The sequence below is a fragment of the Octodon degus genome, unplaced genomic scaffold (genome assembly GCF_000260255.1).
Source record: "Octodon degus isolate 3935 unplaced genomic scaffold, OctDeg1.0 scaffold00023, whole genome shotgun sequence".
In the NCBI taxonomy this organism is placed as follows: domain Eukaryota; kingdom Metazoa; phylum Chordata; class Mammalia; order Rodentia; family Octodontidae; genus Octodon; species Octodon degus.
The window spans coordinates 7,090,198-7,101,435 of NW_004524599.1; the positions used below are offsets into that span (position 1 = coordinate 7,090,198).

Consider the following 11,238-nt stretch of genomic DNA (forward strand, 5'->3'; position numbering starts at 1 on the left):
TCCATAATATCTGTCTTATGCCCCATATAGTTTCTCTGTCCTGTCACGACAAGCAGTGACATGGACAAAAAGTACTGTGGATGTCCTCTCATGCATCCCTGGGATGTACATTACAAAGAATTCTAAGCACACTGTTACGGTACGTGTCTAGTTGTTCCCCCCAAAGCCTCATGCAGTCATGGGGTGGGGACTTCTAGAGCTTGTGATTGACTCAGGATCCACTGGGATTATGGTTGATCCAAGGCTGGGGTTATGGGTTTTAGTTACTGCTGGGATTATGGGTGTGTGTACCTTCCCCAACCGGGGGCAATAGCCTGAATGCAATTTAAGGGAGAGGGACTTCCTCTCTACAGCCACTTGTTGCCTGTTCCCCTTGTTGCTGTTATTCCTCCATTTTGTTCTCTGCTCTTTGCTGCCTCCATGAATGGATGCTGTCTTCCCTGTGCCATCTGCCTTGGAGCAAGTCCAGTATGGACTGAAACCTCCAATAACTGTGAGTGAAGTAAATCTTTCCTCCCTTCATTTTGGGTGTTAGTTATTTGTCCCAGAAATGAGAAAAGAATAAGTGAGACACACACCTATAAGCCCCAGCTACTCTGGGGGCTGAGTCAGAAGGTCACAAATTCTAGTCTGGGAAGCTGAGCAAAATCCCATGTCGAAATAAAATTGAGCAATTGCAGGGGATGTAGCTCAGCACTAGAAGGCTTTCTTAGCATACATGAGGCTCTGGGCTCAATTCTCAGTACCATAAATTTTTTCAAAATTAAAGAATTCCAATATTTGTAGTAAGAATAATGGAATTTGTTACAGTAGCTTCATGATCAGTTTAGAAAATGCATCCATGCAGGTTTTGGGAGAGCAAGCTAATTCCAGCAGAGCTGGGACCAACCATTGAATGAACTTGCATGACCCTAAGACTGCAGCTTTCTTCAATTTTTGTTGTAATAAAATGCACATGTCATAACATTTATCATTTTCACCATTTCAAGTGAGCAGTTCATTGACATTAAGTACATTCAATGTCATACAACTGTCACCACCATCCATCGCATTTTTCTTTTTGAAATTCTGAACCCATTAACACTAATTCCTGTCCTCTGTGTCATCTCTCTGCACCCTTATGTGCTCCTAGGTGGCACTTTTGAAAAGTAGTTGAATTATAGGTGTTATGGTTTGTGTCTAGGTGTCCCCCCAAAGCCTCATGCAGTCTTGGGGCAGCTTCTGGAGTTGGTGATTGATTACTGTGGATGTGGATGCTGCACCTGCCCTGGGGCAGGTAATTTGCATTACGATGTAAGGTGGGAAGAGAAGCTAGCTGCTTGAGCTGCTGCTACTGCTTTTGTGCTCTTGCTCTTTGCCACCACCATGAAAGGTTGCTCTCTGCCTTGGAACCAGCTGAATATGGGACTGAAACCTCCAGTAACTGTAAGCTAAATAAACCTTTCCTTCCTTCATTTTGGTTGTTGGGTATTTGTCCCAGCAACGAGAGAAGAGTAACTAAAACAATGGGGTACTGTGAAAAATGTGCTCTTAGGAGTTGGGGTCTGATGCCTTGCTGGCCCCACCCTCAGGTGCAGTGAGCCAGTGACTGAGTCTGGGTATGGTTGTGCATGGCTGTAATCCCAGACTGGGGAGGCTGAAAACAGTAGGATCACTACGAGTCTGAGCTGCAGAGTGAGGCCTTGTACCAAATACATAAAATAAAATAAAATAAAAAAAAAGTGATTTAGGGTCCTGTGGGAAGAGGGAGGTCATTGAGAGGATGACCTGGAAGTAAATCTCCCTCCTAGTTCTTTCTCTTTCTTTCTCCACTTCCTGGACACCATCATGTGAGCAACACCAAGCCCCTCTGCCATGCTGTTTGATCTTTGGAGCTGGTGGACCATGAACTGAACCATGAGCCAAATCAACCTTTCCTTTACATTGAGGGTGTTGGATATTTTGCTGGGGTGACAAGGAAACTGACTGAGACACCCCCTTTCCCCAACCCCCTTTACCATCTCCACTGTACTTGCTGTCTCTCTGAAGTTGACATTAGTGGCTCTTCATAGAAGTGAAATTATATACCATGGGTTCTTCAGTTACTGGCTTATTTCGTCGTAGTAAGTGTCTTTAAAGTTCATCCAGGATGTAGCATTGCCAGAATGTTTTTCTTTTTTAATGTGTACGTACAGTTTTGCTGCATTTCACTTGTCATCATCCCACAGTGGACCTTGGGTTGCTCCTATCTTTTGGCCAGTGTCAACAGAGCTGCCCTGCACATGGATGCACAACTATATTTTTGAGTCTTTGCTTTAGGTCCTTTGTGTACATACTCAGAGGTGGAGTCCCTGGATGATATGTTGAATCTATTTGAGGTGTTCAGTGACCTCCCGTGCATTTTATCATGGTTGACTTATCATTTTCCATTCTCCCCAACTTTGCATGAGGGATCTAGTTTCTCAACACCCTCTCCCACATTCATTTTCTTTTAAAAAATTGTAACCACCTTAATACATGTAAGTGATATGGTAACTCACCGTGCTTTGTTGCATTGCCCCAGTCACTAGTAATGTTAAACGTCTTCTGACTGGATATCTTTTCTGTAGAATGTCTAGGCAGGGTCTTCGGCTAATTTTAATTGAGTTGCTCAGGGGTTTTGTTGAGTTATAGGAGCAATTTTTATGCCCTGAATATTAAGTTCTTCTTAGATACTGTTTTGAAAATTTTCCCATATTCCATAGATAACCTTTGCTGTCTGTCTCAGTTACTTTTTTCTTGTTGCTGGAACAAAATACTTGACCTTGAAAATTAAGGAAGGAAAAGGCTTATTTAGCTCACAGGTAGTGGAGGTTTCAGTCCATACTCTGCTGGCTCCAAAACAAAGTGGCACATGGCAGAGGGCGGCAGTCAATGGTGGCAGAAAACAGCAAAACAGCAAAAGCAAAAAAGGGGGGGCAGCAGCAGCAGCCGCCCAGGCAAGCCTCTCTCCCTTCCTTATATTGCATTCAGTCTACTTGCCCCAGGGCCAGAGTAGCCCTCACACCCATAATCCCAGCATCGGATCATGAATTAATCACAAACTCTAGCAGTACGCCCCACCCATGAACTCTGGTCAAAAGGTTACAGTGTGCCAGGCATTATTCTATGTATCTTATATACAACATGTGTGTGTAGCTAACACGTGGGAACTTCCTTAATTTTTACAACAGCATGGCAAGTTATACACTGCTTAGGTCCCTACTTTATAACAGATAGTTTGAACAGAGTGCAGAGGGTAACATGCATCCTATGTGGCCAAGCTAGGATTTGAATCAGAGAAGCCGGGTTCCAGATTCCGTATTCTGACCAATTATAAATGTAGCTGATGCAACATCTTTCCCATATTTAATTCCGAAGTTATTTCAGACTTTGGCATCTTCCAGTGTAGTTGGTTCCAGCAAACTGCATTTTTAGGCTCCGCTTAGATATCACAGCTTCTCTCCTAGCATTTCTTTCCCTTCTGTGGGCTGACAGAAATGACTTACATTCTACCCTCCTGTGAACAAGACCTGAGCCTCCTCTAAGTCCATCTATTCCCGCTAGCAGTCACTGCATGATTAGATGCATGAGCTAGTATCAGAGCCAGCAAGTAAGCCCCGAGTATACTGTATTAGGGCAGTGACATCGCGGCTCCTCCTGCTCCAGCTGGGAATTGGAGAATGGATAGAAGAGTGGTCCTTACTCTTGGTGAATCGAAAAACCAAAAAATAAGAAGCAAACCTCACTTCTTTGGCTAGGAGCCTGCAAATGGACACCATCTAGCACCTAGCAGGTTCAGTGTCTCAGCAAGCTCTACACTTCACAGAGAGGAATGATTCACTGTTGTGCTCACACACAGGCTTTGGCGAATGAGGGGTTGTGTATTTCCATGTGCTTTCACCAACACTGGATCTTAATGCATCAGAAGTAAAAGCCCCACCCACCTCATGAAGCAAGATGTCTTCGTAAGCCAAGTCAGTTTACCAGAGAAAGACTCACTTTGGGGTTTTTTTGGCAGTATTCCAGCTGTCAACACTCATTTCTCAGGGCTGCTTTTCACCTGGTGGGGTGCCAGGTGAGCTGATGTGGCTGTCTCCACTGTACTAATCAGTGTGACTTCTCATTCTCTGCAGGATCCTGTGGCTGCACTCTGTGACAGGTCACTGGGTGTATCCTGTGTTGGCAAAGCTCAGCTCCGTGGGGCTTGCAGCCTTCTTCTTTCTTGGCTATGTCTTGACTGCCAGCCTCTTCGTACTTGGAGAGAGACTCAACCACTTGAAGTGGGGTCAGTGAGTTTTTGTCTTATACAGAGACACTTTTTTCTTACCCTTTTCTTACCCCTCCTGAGACCAAAAGGAAAAACTCATCCAAAAAGAGGGAAATGGTACTCGATGCCTTCATCTAAAGAACTCCAATAGTTCTCACCGAAGTAGCAAAGGAAGAGCCTGGCCAGGTTGGCCTTCAGTCAGAGGACTCCATCAACTTATCTTCCCTCCTCCCCTAAACAGCCTCTCATTTAACTTAAAAGCTAAATCTAGTTTAGAAAACTCGGGATCTAGGGAAGGAGTGATTGTCCCAAGCATTATAAATATGTTTTTATAGTCTCCCTCCACATAGATGAGAGCTTGCAGGACACAAGTTGTTAAAATGTTATGGCTTCCTTTTTGAAAGAAATGGGTTTTGATGAACTTCTTAGCTCTGCTAACCTCCATAGTGCATTCCCAGATGAGTTCTTATCACTCTTCCAGTAGTTCACTGCTCAACCTTAATAAAACCTTCACTGGATAAAATCATGTTGTACTTGGGACTGCAATTCTCATTTAGGCAGGGCCTTAGGACATGCCAGTGAGCTAAGCTTTTTAATTATAGGTGGATAGAACCATATTGCTTCTTCATCAGGAAAAAATAATTCTAATTTAGTTGATTTAAGAAGAGAATTTTTGGCCTGGGGAGATGGCTCAGTGGTTTAAGCACCTGCCCGGTGAATGCAAGGATCCAGGTTCGATCCCTAGTACTACATGCCATGCCAGCCCTGGAAGCCCAGGTGCACCATGCCAGCCACTGGAACTGGCCATGGTGGCACATGCCTGTAATCCAGCACTGGGGACAGGAGGAGCACTACAAGTTTGAGCTGCATAGTGAGACGCTGTACCAAATAAATAAATTTTTTTTTTTAAATTTTAAACAGAAGACAATTTTTAAATTATTCTCCCTGGTTTCCTCTTTACTTCTCGCCACCCAGTGAATATCCTTTTGTGGGAAGAGTACCTCCAAGCATCAGAAAATTGGCTTACTAAATACCCACGATTCCTTTCCCTACTCAAGGGGATCACAGAAATCTTACCCTGATTTTGTGCATAGGATAGCAAAAGGGTCACATCCAGTCCCCTGTGCCACTTGCTCATGTGTTTTTCTGTTCTGTCAGGACAGAAATGGTGTGTTCTGCCCATTACATGAGCAGTAGGGTGAAGCATAAGCCTATGGATGCACAAGTTCCACTGCTTCAGAAGGCTCAGTGCCCCATTGTGTGTTTCTAAGGGGAGGCTGAGACCCTGGAGAAATAGTCAAATGACCTGACTGTCCTTGCTGCTCTTAGAGAAGTTGGTAAAGAAAATTTCAAAGGCAATGTTCTCTGTGACAGCAAACATTTAATGTGTAAAATATAAAAAGTTACTCTTAGAATTAAGATTTCAAATCACATGAAAATAGCCAGGAAAAAATATGTGAACATTTCAAATGTGTTGATATCAGATTCTAACTACTTTTTTTTGTTGAAAAATTCTTAGTACTGATTTCTGATGCTTTTCTCAAGTCTATATTGGAAAGAAGGAAGGAAAGAAGAAAGAAAGGAAGAAAGGAAGGAAGGAAGGAAGGAAGGAAGGAAGGAAGGAAGGAAAAGAGAAGGGAAAGGAAAGGAAGACAGGGGAAGGGAAGGATGGAATAAAGAAGAGAAGAAAAAAGAAAGAATATGTTTGGAGTTTGGCAGATATAAGAAACAGGAAAAACATGGTTACTTAGAGTTTAGAAAATAGTAACTTCTTAAGTCAACTATATTGAGTCCAATAATGATTAATTTTTAAATCATTATTCAACTGAATTTTAATTATCCATTAAATTTAAAAATAAAAATTTCACCATATTATTATATTTGAAATTATGATTTTCAACATAAAACCCCTATTAATAAACCTCATTGTTTAGGGACTACATCCATTTTTTTTCTCACTACAATTAGGTCCAAAAGGGTCAATGAGCCCATATCAACATATGGCTCCTTGTTCACATCATGCTTATGCAGATGTTCATGCAAGTGCTAGAAACTATTGTGAATGATGATAGATGTTTAGCTTCTTGAAGAAGAATGGGATGGGGAGGCCTGGGATATAGCTCAGTGGCTGGTACCTGCCTGCCTGACAAGCTTGAGGTCCTAAGTTCAATTCCTGGTATCAGAAAAGGGGGGGGGCAATAAGTCTAGTATAGCATTAAAATGGGGTCATAAATGTGTTTTATCCTGAACTTCACTAATTGCCAATAGTTGAATAGAAATTTTAAATTTATTTTAGAAAGAATAAAAAGAACAATAAAAACAATACAGACTTTCAAAACAAGATGATAGGCAATTAACAATGGTTATTTGGTTATTATATTGCATATTAGTACCTTCCAAATAATTGCTCACATGACTGGATATAAGCATGTAAACTTAAAGCACCATGATGTCATAGCTAAATCTTGGAATCAACCCAAATGCCCATCAACTGAGGAACGGATAACAAATATATGGTATTCTTATACAATGGAGTGCTACTGAGCTGTAAAGAAAGACAAACATGAGGCTTTTATAGGTAAATGGATGCAGCTAGAGATTATTCTAATAAGTGAAATAAATCAGACCAGCCTGTGTACACATTGTATTGTCTCCCGAGTATAAGAAATGATAAGAGTAAGTAAATAGGATCTGTTTTTAAAGAAAACTTTTTTTTTTCTGTCCAATTACTTCTAGTACAAATCTTTCTTCTCATTGAATTAAGCGAAAGTAGCTGTATATCTATCCTAACTATTCTGTATATACAAATACAAAATGGTTCTTCCTTTGTATCCCCCTTTTTTTGTTTAGTCCTGTCAGAGATGGGTATTCTATTGGCATCTAAATACTATAGGTGCATGAATTCAGCCAAACAATCCAACACAGTCTAGCATGCCACAAGAGTAGTGGGTTATCCTCAGGAATTGTTGACTTGAGCCTTTTACAGCTCAGCATATTAATATGGCTTTCCTTTATATACCTCATTTTTATACTTTTCTGCTGGATGGTTACAACCAAGATAAAGGAAGACCTATATAACAAGAAATGTAACTTTTGTATCTGATAAGTCATTCATGTCTTCTCAGGATTTATCCTGTAACCCTGTACTGCACTTTGTAGATCCTTTGTCAGTGTCAGCCATGTGGATGAGTCATGGCCATTGCTTGACCAATTTGCTCTCTGTGAAAGCCTGAGAGAATGTTTTCTCTCCATGTGACTCCTTAGGCACACTCTACATCATTGATCACATTCTTCTGTGGCCCCATAATCTCCTTGATCAGAAAATTTGGGGCACAACTGAGTTACATGGTGCTGCAGTACAGGTTCTAAAGGAAAACTTCAAAAGTACAATGGCAGTGAATGCTGTTAAATCACTGAGGGTCAAACAGAGTAATCTACATGAATACATTTCCCCTGTGTCATCTCCTGCTTACAAGACTTTAGGCCTCCTCAGTTTATAAAGAAAATCCAAGCCTGTAGGATGACACAGCATCTCTGTGGCCAAGTCCTTGTCCTGATATTTGTTTATCTTCATGTGGATCTGGGCCCTTGCTTCATCAATTTGCTTATCTTCCCTCAGTGTTGATGTTGCTTCTCACCTTCATCAGCTTCTGTCCTTCTTGTCTGCCAGCATTAGCCTGGCTCACACCTGCTCACTGGCTTTACCTCTCCTCCTGGTTGGCCCAGGTGGGACTCCACATCCTACCCACGTGCTCTGGCCCCCACCCCATCACCAAGTGTATCATTTTATCATCAGCACTGTTTTCCACCACTGCCTTAGGGATTTTTTTTTTTTTTTTTTTCCCGGAACCGGAGATTGAACTCAGGCTTTTGTGCTTGCCAGGGAAGCGCTTATTCTACTGAGCCATCTCCCCGGCCTGGGATTTTTTATTTTTTACGTGTCCCCTTGGCTTTCTTCTTTTGGGAGTATGTTTTGTTCACCTTCCAATCTCCATTTCTGCTGCTTTCCCAATGCATTAACCATACCACTTCTCTCCAGGAATGAAATGAGACATTTTTCAAGGGTGTTCTGTAGACAGAGGACTGGGTTGGAAGTAGTTGTAGGAATTAGAGGAAGGTGGCTATATCAGTCAGGGTTTTACTAGAGGAATAGATATAACAAAAGATGTACAAATGTATAAGTTACAAGATTGGCTTATGACAGTCCGCCAGAGTCTGATGAGGAAGCATGCAGAGAGTGTCAGCACACTGGAGACTGAAGGATTCAGAGCGAGGTCTGGAGCTCACTGCAGTGTTCTTTGCAAGTCTGTATCAGGAGGCTGATGGATCTGTCATGGAAGGCTGATGAGTCTATACCAGAAGGCTGAAGGATCCAGGGTGGAGACTGAAGTTTGCACTAAAAGCCAGGAGACAATGTCCAAGCTGACTGGAAAGATGAGAGCTTCTCAGAGGAAATGGAACACTCTATCCTTCCTCAATTGCTTTTTAAATCCTTTAAGTAATGAGTCACTATAGGGCAGGGCTTCCACACTCTGGGGCACAGCCTCCACACCCTATGGTGTGGAATTGCTGGGCCAATTTAGTTAAGCTTCTAACTTCTCAAGTTGACATAATGTATCAACTACTACAATTTTGATAGTGAATGCCCGTTGGAGAGCTGCTGAAGAAGTGAAGCATAGTAGGGCAGTATAGAATGGAAGACCACGGAGATTGGAATCAAGAAAACTGTGGTATGTCTCACACCTGGTGCCAGGACAACCATGAAGCCTGTAGCAATGTACATCCTTTTACCAGTGATAGAATTATGTATGAGTAATGTAAGCATAAAACCCACTGTGTCTAGCATGGTCCTGGTTTATTTATGCCTGCGATACAGCAGCCTTGCAGTATAATATTGTTCAGGTTTGTGCAAACAGTTGTCTGGCTCTGATCGCCTCAGTCCTTCTCCAGATTGTTCTGGATTTATGTTAATGTGGGTCATTAATCAATTTGTCCTTATCCAAGGCTAAACTCTTCCTTCTCTTGTTTTTCTACAACCTCAGCTTCTTTGAATGAGAACAGATATTCAAAAGAGAGCTTCAGTGAGATGGTGGGAAGCATTAGTTTGGAGAAAAGTTCTGGGCCAAGCTGCCTGAGTTCCAACCTCAGTGTTGCTGCTTGTAGGTTGGGAGGATGGGAAAGACACACAGAGCCTCTGGGATGCAGTTTTCTCTTGTCACTGCAAAAATACTCAAGCTCTTTTCCTTCCTTCTTTCTTTCTTTCTTTCTTTCTTTCTTTCTTTCTTTCTTTCTTTCTACCTATCTATGTATCTATCTTTGGTACAGAGTCTTGTTATTCAGCTCAGACTCATAGTGATCCTCCTGTCTCAGCCTCTTGAGCAGTGGGATTATAGGTGTGCACCACCACGTCTGGTTTAGTGGCTCATCTGTGTGGGGACCAGCACAGCATGCAGAACTGAGGATTGAACCCAGGTCCTTGCACTTGCTATGTAGGTGCTTAGACCACCAGGCTATCTCCCCAGTTCTCAAGCCCTTTTCTACCATCAAGGAGGTCCTAGATGACTTGCTAAGCCTCCAGTGCCCAGGAAAGAGACTGGATATAGGGTTAGTCAACATTGCCATTCACTTTATTGTCCCCCAGAAATAATCACCCCTTTTCTTCTGTGTGGACATTTTCATCTTCCTCTGTGTTTTTGCACATAAATTACTGTTTCCTAATTGAAAGTGCTCAAAAGGAAGAACACCTCAATAAACGCAGATGGACAGAGAGGGTGCGTGTACTCCACGATGTATAGCAAAGAGGGAACCTTGCTAATTGAGGCTGGAATTCAGTGGAATCTCTGTTCCTGAAATCCTTGCAAGGATTGTTTGAGAGTCACCAGGTAAGTACTAAGTGGTCAAGAATACCAAACAAAACATCAATCAGAACCCATTAAATATGGTCAGTGAATCCCTAACAGTAATTCTTAACATTGGCTTCATAAAAGAGCTTTAGAAACATTAATTCCCAAGCCCATTCCAGACCAAGCCCATCCATATCTCTGGAGGTGGAGATTTGACATAGGTATTATTTAAAGCTTTTCATTTAGTTTAATATGCAGCCAGGGTAAAAAACACCTGTTTCAAAGCAATGATGCCAAGACCTTGAATCTTGCTAAAATGAAGAGCTCCACAAACGCCTGGATGTTTTGAAAATGGATATTCTCATCCAGTAGATCTTGGATATAGTCGGAGGCTCTGTTCTTTGAAGGTATGTCTCAGAGATACTAGTGCAGCTGGTCAGAGAACTCTGTACACTTGAGGACCCTGGGCTCCTCCCAGTGGAGATGTTTATATTCATAAGCATCCTCATGCTAACATGGTATCCTAACATCCTTCTCAGTGAGACAAAGATCGGTGTCAATGGAGATGGCCACAGTTACCACATGTCTACTCAGTTTCTCTCAACTCATGCATAGTGTCAGTGAGTGAATAATGTCAGTGGTTTCAATTGAAACATGGACCGTGTGTGGTGAAGAGCCCCCAGTTTCAGGGACATGGCCCAATAGTAAGGAAGGCAAATGGCTTTTTCACTGAGTCAGTTGTTAGGATGAGCCACCCACTGAAAAGGATTTTACTTCTACTTCTCAAGCAGAGTTAGGTGGAGTGTTGATTTCAACACAATGAAGCCAATGCAGATTCAGTCTCTGGCCAATCACCAGGATCTAGACATGCTGGCTGATCACCAGGCTCTAGATGTGTGGGGAAAAGGGACCAGCAGGGCATTTCACCAGGACTTCTTTCCACTTAAGCACTTAATTTTCTTTTCTTGATGATAGGACACAAGGATGTTTATGCTGGGACATGAGTTTCTCAGGAAGAAAAACCCAACCCACAGGAGATAGTAGGCGCAGAAAGGTACCAAAGGACTCCAACACCTCTTGTGTGAGAGGTAGCTAGAGAGGCAATCATTTCTCCCAGGGCCCAGGACA

At 42.3% G+C, this 11,238-nt stretch overlaps 1 protein-coding gene across 3 annotated transcripts in view; it reads left to right on the forward strand.

Moving 5' to 3' along the window:
• The window catches only part of Adtrp (androgen dependent TFPI regulating protein), a 104,575-nt gene that overhangs the window by 89,372 nt on the left and 3,965 nt on the right, over positions 1–11,238 (forward strand). For all 3 annotated transcript variants that reach the window (XM_004628437.2, XM_023712163.1, XM_023712162.1), the window contains exon 6: positions 4,134–4,285. In XM_004628437.2, the coding sequence (XP_004628494.2) occupies positions 4,134–4,285 (152 nt within the window). The remainder of the gene's footprint in view (positions 1–4,133; positions 4,286–11,238) is intronic.